Genomic DNA, 21349 nt, shown 5'->3' on the forward strand with positions numbered 1-21349 from the left:
GCAACTTTTACTCAAGTTCACTCATGTGTCTGGCACCGAAATTGCAAACAGATCCTGGAATACCTTTTAGGGGATGCTTTCCATGCTTTAATTTTTCCCTTTTCCATGGAATAAATTTGACCACATTTTCCAATGCTTTAGTATGGTGTGTATATGATTGTCTTCATCAGTATGACAGTTTTCTTATCAAATGTCTTTATTTTAATTACCTTGAAATGGACCTTGAAGATATCTATCATGTTGGTACAAATATCCCACCTGCCAAACTCTAGAACAGGACCCAGGTGTGGTGCAATAGACAGTTCATCAGTCTGGCATCTTTGAAGAGAAAAGTCTTATTTGTGAGTGAAGGGTATATTTCTGGGGCATGTCCTGATAAGGAACAATTGATAGTGGGCCTTTTTCTAAAGTGTGGGGTTCCAAGAGGAAGTTGAAAGGTTTGCTCCTGAGAAGTCTATTACATTCAACCCTCACAATTTTAGTGAGAGGTAGCTGTGTCAGTTTAGTCCGTTTGGATGAGTGTATGTGAAGCAGGCTCTTTTGTAAAGTGGTCTATAGAGGAAGCCAATTAAGAGGGTCAACAAAAGGAGAGATCCTAACACATATTCTAGTGTTCATCATTAGCCTAGGCGGATAGTGAGGGACTACTTTAAGAGAAGTAAGGTGTTGTTTGAGTAGTCGTGTATTGAGGGCAGTTCCATGTTCAATTTATGACATCGCTAGCACTTGGACAGTAATCTTGAACTCTTATGGGGAGGAACGGATAGACATTTCTCAATAGTTTTGGTTGATATCTGGTATTTTTAGTGATTTATTTTATATGCAGAGTGAGATTAAGAGATGTACTAAGGGTGAAGCCCAGTGATTTTTCTGTGGTTAAAATCTTGGAGATGCTGTTTAGGTCATTTACATTTTTGTCAATTTGGAGGGGGGTTATTTGGAGTTGTTGTTAGAGAAGAGGATAATTTATTTTAGGATTAAGTTTGAGTATTTTCTGGACCATTAGCAAAGCAATGTCATACAGGTTGCAAGATGATCAGTTGAGATGGTAACATAATATCTTGGATTTGTTTATTAGATAATTCGTAAAGAAGAGAGTATTACTATAGAGACAAAGTAACTTAGCTAGGGCAAAAAGTGGAAGAAATGTTGTTGAGGTTCATGTTTGAGAGCTAGGACGAGATGTGGAGCTGAAACCCGCAGCCACTAATAACTATACGTTCTGTTTTTGGTTCAGATGAGAAGCAGGACGATGGCAGACATTGAGGTTTGTATGGTTCTGATAATCTGGATGCTATTAGCTGATGACACTATCATGTGTATTGTGTGTTGTCGTCCTATTGGTGTAGGGTGATATCCTGCCTGTCAGTAAGTCCACTAGAAAATGTAATGTATAGACTGAACCCCATGGGTCCGAATAAAAAGCCCAGAAAAAACAGTGAGGTCATGGAGGTGAAGGGAAGTCCAAGATCTAGATTTGTAAGCACAAAGTACTTAAAAACCTAAAACATCAAAGGAGAATGGCATGGCACAATATAACTTAATTTCTTAAACAGAGCACCAATGCGCATAGTGTGCCTGGAAAATGATTAACTTCTCTTTGAACATACTAACACCAACTGTAGGTGGCAGTAGGTCTGGAGTGCGGAATAGATGGGGTCACAGTTGGGCATTGTGCATTACAAGCTGGCACGCCAAGGGGTGCAATATTCAAGCCTCTCAGCTAATCAACCACGAGTTTAAAATTGAAAGTGGATTCCCTGCACCTCCTAGGCCGGAGGGAATAATGTAAAGGTTTACCACGCCTCTTATCTTTTTTGTAAACAAACAAAATACAAAGTGAACAACAAGTATTGATCTTGTCTCTTTTCAATTAACCAGGACGATTCCTCAACGTCCTTCTATTTCTAAAGATGCCATACTCTTCCAGCGCTCTAGTACAGAAATTAATACTGCGAGAAGACAAAAAGATCTAAAGCTATTTCAGCAAGGAAAGACATAGGAACGTGAGAAACTATTGTATACTGTAAATAAACTAGGATAAAAAGTAGTAGGGACAGCAAAACAGAAAAAAAATTAACATACTGAAGAAACAAACCAAAATAAAAACTACCGAGTTTACAAATGCCATGGACAATATTAGCAGTACAGAAATCCCACCACCACCACAAACTAATGTAAAGTTGTTTATTATGTGCGAACTAATACCTTCGGCTGAAAAATAAAAGTTTTTCTGTTCAAGACCAAGGAAGACTCTTGGCAGCCCACCCCACTGGCTTTCCACAACCTTCACGAGCAGGTGCTGAGATAGACAATGACATTAAGGGGCCTAATGCCATCTTGCGCCACACTAGCGTAATTTTTTTACACTAAGGCGGTGTTAAGGAGGCCTTTCTCCAGCGCTGTATTTACAAAGTGGTGCAATGATTATTCTATTGCGCCACTTTCTAAATCCTTGCGCCACATTATGCCTGCACCAGGCATAATGTATGCAAGGGGGCATTCTAACGCAGGAAAGCCTGAAAAAATGGCGCAGTGAAATTTACAACATTTCACTGCACCATTTTTTCCGTCATTCTTAACGCCTGCTCAGAGCAGGTGTTAAATGACGCACCCATTTAAATCAATGGGCCTCCCTGTGCTTTGCTACACTCACATAAAAATTGTTGATGCTACTTTAGCAAAGCGTCACAATAGCATCAAAAAATGTTTACACTATTGTCCTAACGACCGCCACGGTGTGCCGTACTGCAAGTATGGCGCAACCATGGTGTTGTTAGGTGGGGCAGGATGACGCAAGAAAAGTGGCGCATTGGGAGCGATTTGCCAATTTCTTGTAAATATACACCTAAATAAATAACTCTGGCGCATGCACATGTCTTTGGGATCTTGGTGCGGTAGGGAGAATACAAAAAGTTTTATTGGAAGCATGAAAACTAGACAGATGGGAATTCTGCTGTGTGCTTATTTCATAAAGACAACACAGGAAGAGCTCACAAATAAAGCAGCGCAATCTGCGGGTTGAAAGTCTGTAACATTGCATGACATGAGTAGCAGAGAGGCAGAGGTAACACAAGGGAAACACAGTCACGGAATCCAATAAAGCTGTAAATAAGTGGAATATTTGCACTCGGTGGTGGCATGGTAGTTATGAAACAGGATGCGCTGTAGATGCGTCCAAAAACATTTTGATCACAAACATAACATCATGAAAATGTAGATCGGCTCTATTAATTGAGTCCTCCACAGGTAGAGAGAAATTTCCATCAACTGGCGATTCAGTAAGTGACAATGGCCATCATTAGTCTCAACAAGGAGTATAATGTAAAACGTCCACATTGTGATGTGATGCCATCTGTACTCCAGGAAGAGGCTGCACGTGGCACCACCCAAGCATTAAAAAGAGCGCCAACACTTACCGATTTTAGAACGAGCTTCAATTCTTCCTCGGCCTGTGGACACTAAAATAAACCTAGTTTTAAGGCAGTAACTCGGTAACAGGAGTGGAGCTAGAGAAACCGCAGTAGGAGCCAGTAATTCAAGGATTACCTAAATAATTCTGGCCAACAGACATGTGCCTTCTTGAATAAAAGAGCAGAAAGGTCAGCGGCTAGAGAACAGCTTGTGTATTCCACCCAGGCAGACATATGGGCAGCAGTTTAAATGTCCACAGAGGAGCTGCTCATTTTTAACAAAGCTTTTTGCTGCTTCACAATTATGGAGTAAAGTCCTCACAATGAAAGATGAGCGAGAGCAAGCACAGATCTGTTGTAAATAAAGCAGAGCTCATTAACTTAAGAAAGGAGCGCATGAAAAGTTAATGAACGCTCCCCATAGTGTAACTGATCAGTCCAGCATCATCTCCATCCTGTTTAAAGCCCTTCCATGAAACAGGCAGGGTAGCACAGGGGCAGCGAGGTGACTCAAATGGTGAAGTGGACATTTGGAACAGTGTGTTTTGAGCTAAGCCTGCCTGGTGGAATGTTATCTGCTTTATGGACATAAACAACTAACCAAAGTCAAGAACAATGCAGGCAGAAGGTGTACAAACTACCACACAATCCTTCAATACTGTATCCGCATTCTGCTTCATCAGCTACGCAAACCCTAACGTTTCGCCATATTCCTATGTATGTATTGGGTTTCAATGGTACACAAACTATAGCATAATAGACTCATTGTAGAGCAAGTGTTCATCTCCTAGGACGTCGCTTGATGCTATTGTCTGAAAACTAATGTTTATAATTTCCTATCCCAATGATACCCATGTTATTCACCTGTGCAGGATGAGTGACTGACTGAGTGGACCCACCAGGAATGGACCCTATGTCCATGGGGTCCAACACACATCCTAACAGGGGAGGCTTTAAATCCTCTGAACTTTACAGTACACCATGAGTCTTGTGTGAAATACAGCATGTTAATGGTTACATGCCTGTTCTCTCAGTGTCAGGCAGACTCACATTAATCTCTAGGGTGACAGCACAGCATTTAAAAGGTTGTCCAGATAAACAGGAATATCACCTTTGCAATTTCTGGCACAGAATTTTTTTGGAAAAGCCTGACCCAGGAATATGGGGAAATTTATAAGGTAGTGGGTATTTGAGAAAGCCTCAATATGGATCGAGGACATCACAAGATGTGCAGAGGTTACTTAAAGTGATACTTTTAAAACAACCATATGGCATCTATGTTGACTTGCCATGGTACAGGGTATTTTGCCCACAATGCATCTACTTTGCAACATTTTAGTGACTAGGGTGATACTCTCAACCTTCCTGATTCTATTCCCTGACCATTTGTTATCAATCTGGTGCAGATGGCAGCAAGGGTACTTTGCTTGTTTCACAAAGCACATCGCCCAACCATCACATCACAAATCAGATACCAGACAAATATAGTGGAACTTGGCTGCAGCCTGACTCTGTGATCCAAGGCTGCTTGTGCTTGAAGAACCACAACAGCAAAAAATGAAATTTAGACTAAAATAATACAGGTAAAAGTCCTAATAAGTATACTGTTCATCGGAAGTGCAACAATTTCCTAATGAGTTCCAGAACTGTTGTAGCAAAGGATTACTGGTTAAGACAAATTATTGTTGAAAGTTTGTGAACCTTTTAAAAAACCTGAATGAAACACAATCTCAATAAAGCAGATGGTTTACAACCCTTTTAAAACAGAATAAACAAAATAGCAATAAAGCAGGTGGTTTACAAACCTTTCAAAATGAAACAACTGACAGTAAAACACATGCTTTCAGGTTTATGGCATTAGATCCTCCAAAAACACTGTCACCCGCGAAAGATTGTACCACAAAGTACATAAAGACAACTATATCTACTTTAAAAAAAAAAAATCATGAGCAGGAAAAGCATTGAATAAACTTACTTCATGAAGTGCTTCATACTGATAGTTTTGTCTTTCCTAAGATTGCTTCTTCCTCAGTGTGACTCTTTAGAAAGATCTCAATTTTATGTTCAGGCTGAAGGGAAGAAGATAGGTCAATTTAAGAACTGCAATCATTTATGAAGTACATGTTTTAGAAGTCATTTTACTTTATACTTCGGAGGCCAGTTTCTAAGCTTGTACAGTTTTTGCAGATAAGAGATTACTAAACTATCAGGGAGTATGTCATTGTATATGTATAACATACATTGGTCAAGTGGGGGACATGATGTTAGTATCAGGTCTATGCTCAGTAACCAGCAATGCAACACTAGACCACACTTATTCCATCTTAGTCTTCTGTTTTTGCTTGTGACAGGACTTACCTTCACAGCTATGCCGAGCAGGTTTCGATGACAACAGTACTACAAGGAGAGCTTGAAATTGTTTGAAAGGCAACAGATACAGCCACGGGGAGATAGACAGAGCTCACGGTATAATGCGTATGTGATTCGTCCTGCTTTGTAAATGCTGTAATTTTGTGGACAGGCTACTGGCTGAAGGTGTGGTAAGGAACATAGGTCCAACGGAACCCCGGGGGCTCAATTTCTCTTAGAAGAGTCTTCCTTGAATGATGTTGCCTCCTTTTAAGTGTGGGTTGTGACATAACACCTTACAGTCGCAGCATATATATATATATATATATATATATATATATATATATATATATATATATATATATATATATATATATAAATATATAACAACACTGAAAAAGAGAGCAACACTTACAAGAAAACTATACAAAGTCACAGTAAACAGATGAAGCGGCAATTTACCTAGATGTGTAGGAAGTGGTGGCAGAAATGTGTCCACATGTGTTCCAAAGTTTTACCGATACACTTCTTCTGTTTTGCCACTTTACATTTCTAATGCATTTGAGGTTATCACTTACAGTTTCAAAATGTTATGGTTTTGCAGTTCGATTATATTGCTTTCATAATTAACACAGTGTTAATCATAAACCAAAAATAAGCCATGTTAACCTTCTGGCTCAAGGATTTTTGACTTCCAATACAGAAGCTTTTGTGGTTTTCAGTCAAAAACATCTTGTGGTCTCATTACCTCCCGTCCCTCCCTCGCCTTCCTTTCTACCAATGAGGCTCCCTGCCTCCCCCTAGACCCGTCCCTTCCCCTTAAATCCCCCCCACCCCCACCACCTCCTGTTCTTTTTGTCTAGCCCTGCTAGACTTACCTTTCTCCTTCTCCTCCACAGCGGGGATGGCATCGGCTTGACTCTTGACGAGCGCGGAGCTCCTCGTGGAGAGTTCCCGGCAGTCGCGTCTTCTGGGGGAAGGCGGTGCTGCCTTGGAGACACGTCCTTGGAGTCGGCTGACGGAGTAGGTCGGCTCTATGGTGGCTGGGGCTGTGCTTCCGGATCTTCGGCTCGCGTTGATGGGTCAGTTGTGTTTTTTGGCATTTTGGACGGTAGGACGGGCGTTTCTGCCTGTGTTTTTAGAAGTTTGGGGTTAATTGTTGCCTCTTTTTCATTTGCTGATATTTTTTTTAGGGGGGGGGGGCTTTCTCCATTATTTAATGGGTGCTGGGAACTCTGGCCTGCACTTCTTGTTGGGATAATGTCGAGGGTTCCTTCAAAGCGACGCAGGATTGTGTCTTCTTCTTCTTCAGGGGAGGATCTTGAGGTTCCCCTCTCCACTCCTGGGGGTCGCCAGGCTGCGGTGGGGGCTCCTGCGCCTCTCATGTCCAGGGAGGAGGTTCAGGACATGATTGAGGTGGCTGTGTCTCGTGCTCTGCAGGCTGGAGCATCCAGGCCTGGACGTTCTTCGGTTGCCCGGCCTTCAGGGGCTGCGGAGGGGTCCTCTTCGTCAGATGATGATGCTCCTTCTACTTCTTCTGGTGGGAAATATGTCTCCAGGGAAGAGATGTGGGAGGTTCTGACGCATGTTCGGGACAATTTAGGTTTTCCTGTTTTTCAACCTACGGGGACTGATTCGCACTTGTTCCCTCAATATCAAACGCCTTCGAGGTTTGCCATGCCTTTTCAGGGCCCTGTTAAGGATATGGTGCTCCGGGAGTGGAAGGATGTGGACAAGTCTCAGGTTCCGCGGTTCCTTTAGAAGCTGTACTTGCTGAAAGGGGAAGATGTGTTGCCACCCTCCGTTAAACTGGATTCCATTTTGGCAACTCTGATTGGCAAGACGGCGGTCAATCCAGAGGATTGTGTTCCTGTTGATGCCACTGACCGTAAGGTGGATTCTGGTCTAAAAAGGGCATTTGCGACGGAGAATTTGGCCCTCAGAGCGGGTATATTTTCTGCTTATTCTGCACAATCTTTGGTGCAGGATTTTGACAAGCTGGCGGTTGCTGTTCGGGAGGGTTCGGAGTGTTCGGAACTGCTGGCTGTTATGGAACAACAGGCCAGGTTGCTGGCGGACATGTCTTCTGATGTTGTCCGTACTTCGGCTCTGGCGTCGGGAGCTTTGATTGGGGCTCTTAGGTCCCTCTGGTTAAGGATGTGGAAGGCGGATCCTGGGGAGAAGCCTGCTCTCCTGAGACTGCCTTTTGAGGGGCAACATTTATTTGGAGATCAGTTGCCTTCCATGCTTTTGAAGGCTTTTAAGGAGAGGAAACACGCCTTGCCTTACAAAGGTGGTTCTTCTTCTGGCAAGGGTTGGCAGAAGCATTCGCGGTCTTCTCCCAAAGTTGATTCTAAATCTTTTTCTTTCAGGAAACGTTGTTTTCAGCCCCGTTTTTCTCCTAAAAAGTCTGCTTCTTCGGGGCGGGGAGGATTCAAGAAGGGGTCCTGACAATCATGGTGGGCCTGGTAAAGGGCCGGTTGGGGGACGACTGAGGCACTTTCTTCCCGTGTGGCAGGAGAGTGTCAGCAATCGCTGGGTGCTGGACATTGTAGACAATGGCTACGCCATAGATTTCGACGTGGTACCTCCAGATACCGGGGTGCGTCCTACTCCACTGCCTGTGGACGGGGCCCAGAGGCATGTGTTGTTGGAAGGGGTCCGGGACTTAGTTCTCAAGGGGGCCATATCCCATGTTCCTGTGGGGGAGAGAGGTCTGGGAACTTATTCCATCTTGTTCCTGGTTCCAAAGGTGTCAGGGGGTTTTCGTCCTGTACTCAATCTAAAGGGGGTGAATTCCTGGATCAAGACTGTACATTTCCGTATGCTTTCCATTCAGTCGATTTTTCCTCTGGTCAGTCCAGGGGATTTCCTGGGGTCTCTGGATCTGCAGGATGCTTACCTGCATGTTCCAGTGGCTCTGTCTTCTCAGAAGTTCCTACGCTTTGCGGTGGGCCAGGACCATTTTCAGTTTTGTGTTCTGCCATTTGGCCTCAAGTCCTCTACACGGGTTTTCACCAAGGTGCTGGCCCCTCTGGTGGCTCTTCTACATTCCGAAGGGGTGTTTGTACATCCCTATTTGGACGATATTCTAATCCAAGCGCCCACTCAGGTGATGTTACAGAGGCATGTGTGCCTGGGTTCTGTTGGTCCTGCAAAACCATGTTTTTTTGGTCAACTGGGGGAAGTCAGATTTGGTCCCTTCCCAGGATCTGGTTTCTCTCTGGCCCGATTTCTGAATCGTCAGGGCTTGGTGACTGTGTCGGAGAAGCGGTTGGTGTGCCTCCAGTCACAAGTGTAGTCGATCTTGTCACAGCCGGCTCCCAGAGCCCTTCAGTGGTTGCGTCTGCAGGGTCATTTGGCGTGGGTGATTTTTCTAGTGCCATGGGCACGGTTTCATCTTCTTTGCCTGGTGAACTGGTTTCTCGTTCGTTGGTCTCCAGGGTCGAGTTCTCTTCGGGCACGGATTCCTGTGTCGGGGTTTGTTCGCCGGGAGTTGGGTTGGTGGCTGGTGCCGGATCATCTTCATGTAGGGGTGTCTTTATCTCCTCCACACCCGGTGGTAGTGGCTACCGATGCCAGTCTCTCCGGTTGGGGGGCTTGGATGGGGTCGGCTCAGGTCCAGGGGTTTTAGTCGCCTCTGGAGGCCAGACGTTCCTTGAATCGGCGGGAGTTGAAGGCGGTGCTTCTGGCTCTGATTCATTTTCAGGACTAACTGAAAGGTTTAGCGGTTCTTATTCGGACAGACAACTTGGTGACCAAAGCTTACGTGAACCGGCAGGGAGGGACCAGGTCGCGGGCACTGTTCCGCATTGCGAGGGAAATTTTTGTTTGGGCACAAAGGTGGGTTCTTTCCCTGCAAGCCATCTACATTCAGGGGATGGTCAATGTTCGGGCGGATCTTCTGAGCCGGGTCATTCCTTCGTCTCAGCTTTTCTCCATCCGGTTGTCTCTGTTTCGTCACCTGGTTCACCTGTGGGGTCTTCCGGTGTTGGATGTGTTTGCCTCTCCAGAGAATCCGAAAGTCAGTCGCTTTTGCTCCCGGTTTTGTTGTCCTCAGGCTTGGCCGGTGGACGGGATGTTGTGTCCTTGGCCTCAGGATCTTTTGTACGCGTTCCCACCCTTCCAGTTTCTCCGTGCATTTCTGGTGAGGGTACGTCTTCTGAAGGCCAGGGTTCTCTTGATCGCGCCTCATTGGCCGAGGGCGAATTGGTTTCCGTTGCTTCGGTTGATGGCTTCAGATCACATGTGGACTCTTCCTCTCTGTCCCTCGCCTCTGGAGTTTCCTTGCCTCCCGATGGGGTCGTTGAGGCGGTTGCACTTGATGGCCTGGAAGTTGAACGAAGGGGTTTGACGTGCTTAGGGGTTCCGGTACCTTTGAGTTCTACTTTACTGGCTTCGCAGCATCGTTCCACTTTGATGTCTAATGGTCGACAGTGGAAGGTTTTTTCTTCCTGGTGTTTCCGGCATAGGTTAGATCCTACGTCTGCTTCTCTGTTTGAGGTGATGCAGTTTTTACAGGATGGGGCCCAGTTGGGTTTGTCTGTGGCTTCCCTGCAGGTACAGTGGGCTGCGATTCAGGCTTTTAGGGGTCCATGGCTTAATCTGTCTGATGAGGGTCATTTGATGCCTTGGTTTTTCCAGGGTCTTCTTAACTTGTTTCCTCGTCCGGTGCGGTCCTTTCCTTCCTGGGATCTTTCTTTGGTGTTGGATGCTTTGACTGTTCCTCCCTTTGAACCTTTTGGATTCCTGTGACTTGCATCATCTTTCTTTAAAAACTGTTTTTCTGGTGGCCATTACTTCAGCCCGTCGTTTGGGGGGGTTGGGGGCCTTGGCCTGCTCTTTACCTTTTTGTAAGGTTTTTCCGGATCGGGTGGTGCTTATACCGGTTCCTTCGTTTGTTCCCAAAGTGAATTTGTCTTTCCATGCTCGCCAGGAGGTTATCCTTCCTTCTTTTTGTCACGAGCCTTCCTCGGATGAGGAGGTTCGGTTGCATTCATTGGATGTGCGTTGGGCTTTGTTGGAGTATCTACGGGTGGTTGCTCCTTTCCGGAAAGGTGATTCTCTGTTTGTGAATTTCGGTCCGGCTCGAAAAGGCGAGAAGCCGTCCACTGCTTCCTTGAGTCGGTGGGTTTGCTCTCTCATTTTTATGGCTTATTCTTTGAAAGGGGTGGTTCCGCCCCAAGGGATTCAGGGCCGTTCTACCAGAGGTATGGCTGCTACGATGGTGGAGCTACAGGGCACTTCTGTGGTGGAAATTTGCAGGGCCGCTACTTGGGCCTCACCTTCGACCTTTGTTCGTTATTACAGACTGGCGGACTTGGGCAGTTTGGAGTCGGTATTGGGTCACTGTGTCTTGTCCTCTATGATGTAATAGGAGGGTGGTTATTCGGTGTCCTTTGTTGGTTGTTGCAACTCAGTGTCCGTCTCCTGTTTTCTCTTGCTATGTCTCATTGGTAGAAAGGAAGGCGAGGGAGGGACGGGAGGTAATGCGTCCATTACTTACGTTAATGGCATTACTCCTAGTCCTACTCCCTCACCTTCCTTTCCGTTGCCTCCTGCCCTCCCGGTACGGACCGCCTGAGTTGCTGCTTGGGCTTGTTTTTGTACAGGAGGTGGTGTGGGTGGGAGAGGGGTTTTAAGGGGAAGGGAGGGGTTTAGGGGGAGGCAGGGAGCCTCATTGGTAGAAAGGAAGGCGAGGGAGTAGGACTAGGAGTAATGCCATTAACGTAAGTAATGGACGCATTTACCACCTGCTGAGGGAATGTTAATCTGCACAGAATTAGGGATTCTGTGTGCAATTTGAGCTGGAAAAACCAGGTCCTCTTGGTTATTATCAATCCCATGGGATTTAACGTATAATTACAGAGTGCTGACAAGGTTGTTACCAATTATGTCTTGTTTCATTTTGGCTTTGATATGTAGATTATTGCTGGAAATGTATGGAATGTATGATCAATGCTGGTGAATACACCTAAAATTACAACTGCGCGAGAGTTCGTTTTACTTGCACTGTATTCTCCCGACCACACTCCAGGAATGACTAATTCTACATTAAGAGGTCACTGGGGCAAACTGCATCAGCATTTCCAAACCAAAACTGCCCTCTCCAAGAATTATGGTAATTACAAAGTGCAGAAATACCATACCGTTACAAAATGTCACCACATGAATGGTGGTTACAAACCAATTGCAAATATTTTCCATCCTTTCAGGTATTTCTCTTGCCACACTTTTGGCAAGGTTTCTACTGTTAAAATGTTTGCATGTAAAAATATTAGCAGTGCGTTGTTCATGCAAAACTTCTTATCCTGATTTGGGCGGTAACCTTGTTTACCAGCTGGATTGGGATTACCACCTGACTCGTAGCCAGGGCCCAAGTGCCAATTATGAATGTAAAAGTTGTGAGGCTTCCACCATGCTGCTTGAGAATCTAAGTCGTGCTCAATGATCAATGCTGTGCAGCTCCTCTGAAGTCCAGTAACCACCAGCCTCAATGCAACACCCCCCCAAGCCGACGACAATGCCAGCACTGCCGCACACAACCTCCACAAATGGATCACCGACTGCGCTAACACCCTTGCCCCCCTCAAAACACCTCACAACAGAGGTACGGCCAAGAAGGCAAACTGTTTCACCCCCGCACTCAAAGAATCTTAGCAGATCTGCAGACGTCTAGAGAAGAAATGGTGCACCGACAAGACCCCCACAAACCATGAAACCTTCAAAAACACAGTCAAACATCACCACCAGCTCATCAGAACCACCAAAAAAACTCACTCTGCAACAGCGTATCAACAACAATGCCCACAACAGCAAGGAACTTTTCACCACCCTCAGAGAATTCACCATCCCAACTCCGACGCCACCAACATCCCCCATCGCAAGAACTCTGCAAAAACCTTGCCAACTACTTCCACCACAAGACCTCAGACATTGACGACAGCTTCACCATCCATAGCACCCCCACTACTCCCACCACCAGCTCGTCGACCGAAGCATCACCACGCCCCCCATCCCTCCTTCGCTGGAACAACATCACCAATGATGAGACCCGCAACGGCACGGCAACCATCCACTCAGGAGCACCCACGGACCCCTGCCTCTACCACATCTTCAACAAAGCCAGCAACATCATCGCACCCAAACTCTGACATACCATCAACCACTCCCTCAAAACCGCCAGCTTAGAAAGTTGGAAACAATCCAGATCAACCCTCTACTGAAGAAACCCTCCGCTGACCCGAGAGACCTCAAGAACTACCGGCCCATCTCTCTGCTCCCCTTCCCAGCCAAAGTCATCGAAAAGGCAGTCAACAAATCAATCAATCAATCAAAGGCATTTGTATAGCGCACTGCTCACCCGGAGGGTCTCAAGGCGCTGGGGGGGGGGGGGGAACGCTACTGCTCGAACAGCCAGGTCTTGAGTTGCTTCCTGAAGGCGAGATGGTCTTGCGTTGTCCGGAGGTGGATGGGGAGGGAGTTCCATGTCTTGGCTGCCAGGTAGGAGAAGGATCTTCCTCCGGCGGTGGCTCTGCGGATGCGGGGGACGGTGGCGAGAGCGAGGCTGGCGGAGCGGAGCTGGCGGGTGGGCTTGTGGAAGGTCAGGCGGCTGTTGAGGAACTTGGGGGCCAGGTCGTGGAGGGCCTTGTGTGCGTGGGTGAGGAGTCGGAACGTGATTCTTTTGTTGACGGGGAGCCAGTGCAGGTCTCTCAGGTGTTCGGAGATGTGGCTGTGTCGGGGGATGTCCAGGATGGGTCGTGCTGAGGCGTTCTGGATCCGTTGGAGTTTCTTCTGGAGTTTGGCGGCGGTGCCGTCGTAGAGGGCGTTCCCGTAGTCCAGCCGACTGGTGACGAGGGCCTGGGTGACCGTCTTCCTGGTCTCGGTGGGGATCCACCGGAAGCTCTTTCGAAGCATGCGCAGGGTGTTGAAGCATGAAGATGAGACGGCGTTGACTTGTCTGGTCATCGAGAGGGAGGAGTCCAGGATGAAGCCTAGGTTGCGAGCATGGTCCGTTGGCTTGGGGGTGGCTCCCAGGGCGGGGGGCCACCAGGAGTCGTCCCAGGCGGATGGTGATGATCCCAGGATGAGGACCTCCGTCTTGTCTGAGTTCAGTTTCAGGCGGCTGTTCTTCATCCATTCGGCGACGTCTTTCATCCCTTCGTGTAGGCTGGCTCTGGCGGCGTCCGGGTCGCTGGTGAGGGAGAGGATCAGCTGGGTGTCGTCGGCGTAGGTGATGATCTTGAGGTTGTGTTGACGTGCGATGGTTGCGAGGGGGCTCATATAGACGTTGAAGAGGGTGGGGCTGAGCGATGACCCTTGTGGAACTCCGCAGATGACTTCGGTGGCCGCTGACCGGAACGGGGGGAGGCGGACTCTCTGGGTTCTTCCGGCGAGGAATGAGGTGATCCACTCCAGGGCCTTCTCCTGGATGCCGGTGTTGTTCAGGCGCTGTACCAGGGTGCGGTGGCAGACAGTGTTGAACGCTGCGGAGAGGTCCAGGAGGATGAGGGCCGCAGTTTCCCCATTGTCCATTAGGGATCTGATGTCGTCTGTGGCTGCGATGAGGGCGGTCTCCGTGCTGTGGTTGGCTCGGAAGCCGGATTGCGAGTGGTCGGGGGATCCGTTGGTCTCGAGGAAGGCGGCTAGCTGTCTGTTGACGGTCTTCTCGATGACTTTGGCAGGAAACGGGAGGAGCGAGATGGGGCGGTAGTTCTTGAGGTCGGCGGGGTCTGCAGTTGGTTTCTTCAGCAGGGCACTGATCTCGGCGTGTTTCCAGCACTCCGGGAAGGTGGCGGTGTTGAAGGAGGCGTTGACGATGTCACGGAGGTGGGGTGCGATGATGTGGTCGGCCGTGTTGAACAAACAACTCACCGCCTTCCTGGAAGCAAACAACATCCTAGACCCCTCTCAGTCAGGATTCAGGAGCAACCATAGCACCGAAACTGCCCTCCTCACAGCCACAGATGACATCTGCACCCTCCTCGACCGAGGCGAGACCGTCGCCCTCATCCTCCTGGACTTCTCTGCCACCTTCGACAGGGTCTCCCACGACACACTACGCACCCGGCTCCACGACGCCGGCATCCAAGACTCAGCACTGCAATGGCTCTCCTCGTTCCTCACCAGCAGAACACAAAGTCCGACTCCCCCCTTTCTCTCAGAAGCCACCAAGATCAGCTGCGGGGTCCCCCAAGGATCATCGCTGAGTCTCACCCTCTTCAACCTCTGCATGGCCCAGCTGGCCACCATTGTTAGAGGCCACGCACTCGACATTGTCTCCTATGCCAATGACACCCAACTGATCGTCTCCCTCACCAACAACCCGACCACCACTAAGATCAATTCCCACAAAGGTATGAAAGCAGTCGCCGCCTGGATGAAAGACAGTTGCCTCAAACTGAACTCGGACAAAACAGAAGACCTCAGCATCTGCACTACACCCTCCGCCTGGAACGACTCCTGGTGGCCCACTGTCTTCAGAAACGGCCCTACCTCCACCGACCACGCCCGCAACCTCGGAGTCATCTTAGACTCATTGCTCTCTATGGACCGACAGGTGCGCGCCATCTCAACAGGCTGCTTCCACACCATGCGCATGCTCTAGAAAATCTACAAGTGGATACCTACCGAAGCGAAAAGGATAGTCACCCAGGCCCTCATCAGCAGCCGCCTCGACTACAGCAAAGCCGGAACCACCGCCAAGACCCAAAAAAGACTTTTCGCATCCAGAACGCCTCCGCCCATCTCATCAAGAACGCCTCCCAACACAGCCACACCTCCGCCCTTCTGAGAGACCTACACTGGCTGCCTAACTACAAGAGAATCACCTTCAAGCTCCTGACCCACGCCTACAAGGCCCTACATAACGTCGGACCAGCCTACCTCAACCACAGACTTTCCTTCTACACTCCTGCCAGATAGCTCCGCTCCGCCAACCAGGCCCTCGCAAACGTTCCCCCCATCCAGAAGACCACAGCCGGAGGAAGATCCTTCTCCCACGTCACCGCCAAGACCTCGAGCACTCTCCCCATCCACCTCAGGCAGTCCCCCACCCTATCGCAGTTCAGGAAGGACCTGGATCTTCGACTGATCCTCGCACCCTCCCCTTCACTCCCCCAGCACCTTGAGACCCTCACAGGTGAGTAGTTGCGATTTACAAATCCTTGATTGATTGTTTGATTGATTGATGTGGTGCCTCTCTGTACTGTTGACCTATTAATTGGAAATGTTATAAAATTTGTTTATAAAAAAAAGTTGTGAGGCTACCTTCAATAATTCACCTTTTGTGAATTACTGCCAGGTCAGCGAATCGTGAATCATGTAGTCAGGCCTCTGATGCTCACACCTTCTATGTATCCGGAAAGATGCTGTTTTTCTCCTCAGTGCTGCTTAAAAGATAACAGGCCAGAGTAATGTGACAGGCAGAGACAGAATCATGCTGAAGTGTCCCTTTCGATCTGTTTGGAGAAGGAGCCAGGCTTCGAGCAGTCAGAGCTCTCATGGGCACTGTCGGGTTTGCGTTCTGCTTCATTTCACCCGACTGTAGCTCGCAAGTTTGCAGAACCCCCTCAGGAAACCGAGACAAAGCAGCGAAAATTAAGTAGGTCTCAGTTCTTACAGTCTCAGGAATAGAACTGCAAATGTTTATTTTTAGATTTTCAAAGCTACATGAATATCCTGCCTTTGCCGTTGCCATGCTTTCAGACCCTGCTTCAAAGATCACAGATCTGAAGCTTTGACGCTTTTTTGTTTTTGGAATTGAAGTGCCAAGTGCTTCTTGCTTATAGAGGTAAAAATACATGCACTTCTAGCGCTGAATAAAAATACATGCACTTCTGGTGTCGAATAAAAATACATGCACTTCTGGTGTCGAATAAAAATACATGCACTTCTGGCGTCGAATAAAAATACATGCACTTCTGGCGTCGAATAAAAATACAAATGCACTTCTGGTGTCGAATAAAAATACATGCACTTCTGGTGTCGAATAAAAATACATGCACTTCTGGTGTCGAATAAAAATACATGCACTTCTAGCGCTGAATAAAAATACATGCACTTCTAGCGCCGAATAAAAATACATGCACTTCTGGTGTCGAACAAAAAGTACATGCACTTCTAGCGCCGAATAAAATGGCTGCACTGGGGCCAGTGCAATTCAGCACTAACATTTCCATATGAGACTTACGAGACCAGTAATATTCCTATTGATATTTAAACTGTTTTACTTGGCACAAAATGTCTGTTTTCTCATGACATTTTTTCTTTTTTAGCACTTTTATAGAGTGAACTCGACCCGAAGGTATTTGCGTGCTTTACAGTAAGCACATGAGGTCACATTCGTGTATTTTTTGTTTGTTTTAGGCATTGACAGGGTAAGTGCTTTGCCCAGAATCACAGTATGTTGAGTGAGACTCGAACCTGGTTTTCCAGTTCTAAAGCCGCCACCCGTGGCCGAAACTCCACATCCTTTCGATCCAAACACTGTTTTTCAACTAATCAGGTGGTGCAAATTGTCTTGCAAAAGTGATCCAGTGCAATATATAATGTAATCCAGCACTATTGGCGCAAAATCTATGTGTAATCTATGATATTGTCCACAGAACAGTGGGGTTGTTTTTACAAAGTTTTGAAACGGAAAATGTCAACACCAGGACTAATACATTTACTTTACGCCGACGCTGAAGGCACGGCAAACTTGTCTTGTATTCGGCTTATCAGGGCCTTTCTCATGAATATATACGTTTGGATCACTTCGGAAATCATTTTGGCTGCATATTAGACACGCCGCTTTTCGAATTTATTTTTCAACATCTAATTTTGTACATAGTTACATACTTCAAGCCTTGACAAAGTCTGTTGGCTGCTGGTTGCTTCTTGGATGCATTGTCACACATGTGGTTTTGATGTACACACTGACCTTTTTGTCTCATCAGTCAATAAATGTTTGATTGTGCTTTGGACTTCAACTCCAATTTTATGACCACTTGGATCAACTACGCGCGCAACATCCTTGGTGTGCCTTGGCCTTTTGTTCATTTATTCTATGTTACTACTTACTATTTTCTAGTCAGCGGTTTCTTGGACACCTTGGGCGGCAGGTGCCTGGCCGTTGTGGCACCCATTACGTTCTCATTGTTTGATGTGCTAAAGGACTGCTCTTTACGGACATTACTCAATAACTGCTGTTGATGTGCAAGCGCTTTTGGCATTTCCACCCTCTTGTATATGTACATTTTTTTAAAGAGGCGCATCAGCATTTTCTCCACTTTATTGAGGGAGAAAAAAAACTGTCAGCGGGTTCCATGTGAAAATGAGAACCTATCCCACTTTCATTACAGATTTGTCCTCGGTTTAGCAAAGCCATAGTCCTAACAGAGTGTAATTAAGGTGTGCAAGTGATTTTTTTCCATGACTTCCTATCAGTTGATGACATTTATATGAGTGATAGCTTCCTAATTAGCAGGATGTCTCATACTGATTAGCAGATGCTCGTTTTGTGCTCCAGAATGTCACAAATGTGAGAGAATGTTCCTGGGCACATTTGGTCTTTGTAAGATTTTGCAGCAAAAGCAAAAACTGAAATATGTTTCTTGATACTATTCACAAAGTGTCATTAAATTTTTTACAAATTACACAGCATAACTTTGCAGAAAAAGGAACTGTGGTCTAAATATTTGAAAATGGAACCTGGACAAATTGGCCAAAGTTTCACCTTTGCCACTTGACTAAGGAAAGTGTGATTCTGGACAAATCACTTCATTTTCCTGGGCCTCGCAATGTAAATAGTCACACTGGTTATATCTGTAAATGTGTAATGTAAAACAAGTAAAATGGAAGCCCTTCTTTAGACCAGCAAAGCCACTAGCATAATGGATAGAATGACAAATGGACCTTGAAGGTGAGGATTTTCTTTTATCTTTGGTGGGCGTAATTGGTCCAGTCTTGGAAGACAAACAGGCTTCTGCCATTTTCATTTTCTGTAGTGAATGAGATTCTGGAATACCTTTTGCCACAAACTGCGTTGGGTCACCTTGCTAAAAATATCTGATGGGGAAAGCACAGGTGTTTTAGTTTAAATAAGTCTTAGTCATCCACTTTGCTTACTGTAACCAAGCTACACCGGACTGAAAAGCCCCAACCAGGGGCAAAACCAGTCTTGATTTTCTTGTATTCTGGTTCAAGGAGGACATGGCCTGGCAGTTCGGGCTGGACATTTCCTATTGCAACAGGGTCTCAACTGATTTGCATATGGCTGGGTTCAAGCTAATTACGGAATAGGTTGCAGCCTTGATAAAATACCAATGACTGGGATTAAATCAAGCATTCCATCCATCATATTTTTGTATACCTCAGTACAAGGTGCTAAGTATGATAGGTAAGCCCAGCTGTGGATCCCGTGCTCACTGTGCCACTGGAACAAAGTTACACCCAAACGAAAAGCCCTAACCAGGGTTAAATTGGTCTTGACTTGCTCATTTTCTGGTTCAGGGAGGACCTGGTCTGACCGTTTGTGCTGATCTGTTACTACTGGAGCAGGGTCAAGACTGATTTGCACATGGCTGGGTCCAAACTCAGGTGGCATGGTGTGCAAAAGAAATGCGGAATGGGATGCATCCCTGAATAATTACCAATGGCTGAGATTAATGCAAGCATTCCATCCATCAGGTTTTTTTGTATACTTCATCTAAGCACGAAAGCAGACAGAAGGGTAAACTGAGAGGTTAAATTGTGATGCAGAAGTGTAGAAATAGGGTAAAAGTAGGTTGGGACTGGTGAAAAGGAAAATAGAAAGAAAAGTGAAAAGAGTCACTTAAGACAGCAACGAGAAGCAAACACAGGAGGATATGTGGTGCAGAACAAGGATAAGAGTGAAATGGAGAGATGGAGGAAGAGAAAAAGGTAGAGATTCATGTAAAACAGAAGTTGGAAAAATTGAGGTAACAGAAACTGAAAAATTGAGGTGACTCAATATGAGATAGTTGGAGATTAGAGGGAAGCTAGGAGATTGAGGTGACAGTAAAAATTGGTAGAGGGCGGGGTGGACATTCCAGGCAATCATGTTGTCTGTGGCACAGGATCACTCTAGTGGCATATTGTGTGCATTCTAGGCATTATCATGGGCCTGAATGGCATGCTGTGGACATTATAGATAGTTTGGTGGCCCTGGTATAAGGTTACCCCTATTGGTGTATTCTCTGCATTCTATGAATTATGATGTCACTGGTATAAGGTGGCTCTTCATGGCAAATTGTGAGCATTCTAGGCATCATGGAGGCCTACTTTAATTTCACTGCTCTTGGCATAATATATGCATTATGGCAAGCCTGTGAAAGAAACCATTGTCTTTGGAGGCAAGATCCAGAGTTTGGGCAAGGTGATATCAGAATCCACTGCTCAGGTTTCGATGACAACATTGGCTAGGAAATCTGTCAGCAAGCACTTATCTTTTAGTGTGAATCCCATGGGAGCGATGTATGTTTCTACATCTCTCCGAACCCATTGCCAACCATGTACTTGATTATATTTTAGTTATAAGAAAAAACAGGGAATAGGAAATGGAATAAGAGAGAAAACAGAGACAGTGGTTATCACCACTCTACTTGATCATACAGCTGGGCACTGCCTTCCATTGCAGGAGCATTGACTGCTAATGATAAGAAGAATTATATAGTGTTTCTATAGATCTTGATATAGTGCCTGATTTCTAATGTTGCATATAATATACATTCAGTACATCTCTCTGCCTCCAAATTTCTACAGTTTGATGAAGCTCTGTATCCTCCTTGAACTTCTGTGTTATAAGAACACATTCTGTGATTTGGACGTCGTTAAAAGTGACAGGTTTATGAGCCTAATATTATATGAGTCTTAAATTAAAAAAAACAAGGTCCGTGAAAAGATAAGGATACTTTCTGCTCCTTATTCAAAGTAAGATACAGAAAATATGAGTTAATAATCCTTAAGGGATGACCCCTAAAATAGTATTTGGAAACGTCTAAATCTTAAACAGGAGAAGTTTCCTAGGATACTTCTATGTATCCAGTTCAATTGTTCTTCAAATTCCAAAGGATAGCAATACTCTGCAGGTTTCTCATAACTCTGGCAACAGTATCTGAACTGCAGCAACTATATATCGCAACTATCTAGCAAGGATGCTCTGTGCCATGGGGAATGTATGCCCTGTGACTTCAAAATGGGTGCTGCAGCCTGCAAAATCTCATGAGTGCTGCGGCTTCATGGGACATGTAGTTTCCTTGACGGAATACCTCCATCTAACGTAACATGTACATCAAGGACAAAAATCTTCTCTCCAAGAGGTGCCCACACTCCTAGCACACTGCCAGCCGTGCCTGCTTCTGAACATGCATACTATCGGGCTATTTGTAGTAGTGTGCTCCCATACTTTTGGAGCTCAAAGAAGTGAATAAAGTGCACAATTCATAATATGCTGATATAACGTGGCTGTCATTGGTCGATTATGAGAATTCTAGTCATCACGTTTCCTATCCCTAGCATAATGCTGGCCATTGAATCAGGTCTCTATGCTCTGCATGTCAGTATCTTTGCCACTTTATCACAGG

The 21349-nt window shown here is 46.1% G+C and overlaps 1 protein-coding gene across 4 annotated transcripts in view; it reads right to left on the reverse strand.

The window, feature by feature from the left end:
• ELMOD1 (ELMO domain containing 1) overlaps positions 1 to 21349 on the reverse strand; it is a 282874-nt gene that overhangs the window by 203708 nt on the left and 57817 nt on the right. For all 4 annotated transcript variants that reach the window (XM_069202335.1, XM_069202336.1, XM_069202334.1 and 1 more), the window contains exon 2: positions 5389 to 5482. In XM_069202335.1, the coding sequence (XP_069058436.1) occupies positions 5389 to 5405 (17 nt within the window). In that variant the 5' untranslated portion in view covers positions 5406 to 5482. The remainder of the gene's footprint in view (positions 1 to 5388; positions 5483 to 21349) is intronic.

Source organism: Pleurodeles waltl, chromosome 8, assembly GCF_031143425.1.
Source record: "Pleurodeles waltl isolate 20211129_DDA chromosome 8, aPleWal1.hap1.20221129, whole genome shotgun sequence".
In the NCBI taxonomy this organism is placed as follows: Eukaryota; Metazoa; Chordata; class Amphibia; order Caudata; family Salamandridae; genus Pleurodeles; species Pleurodeles waltl.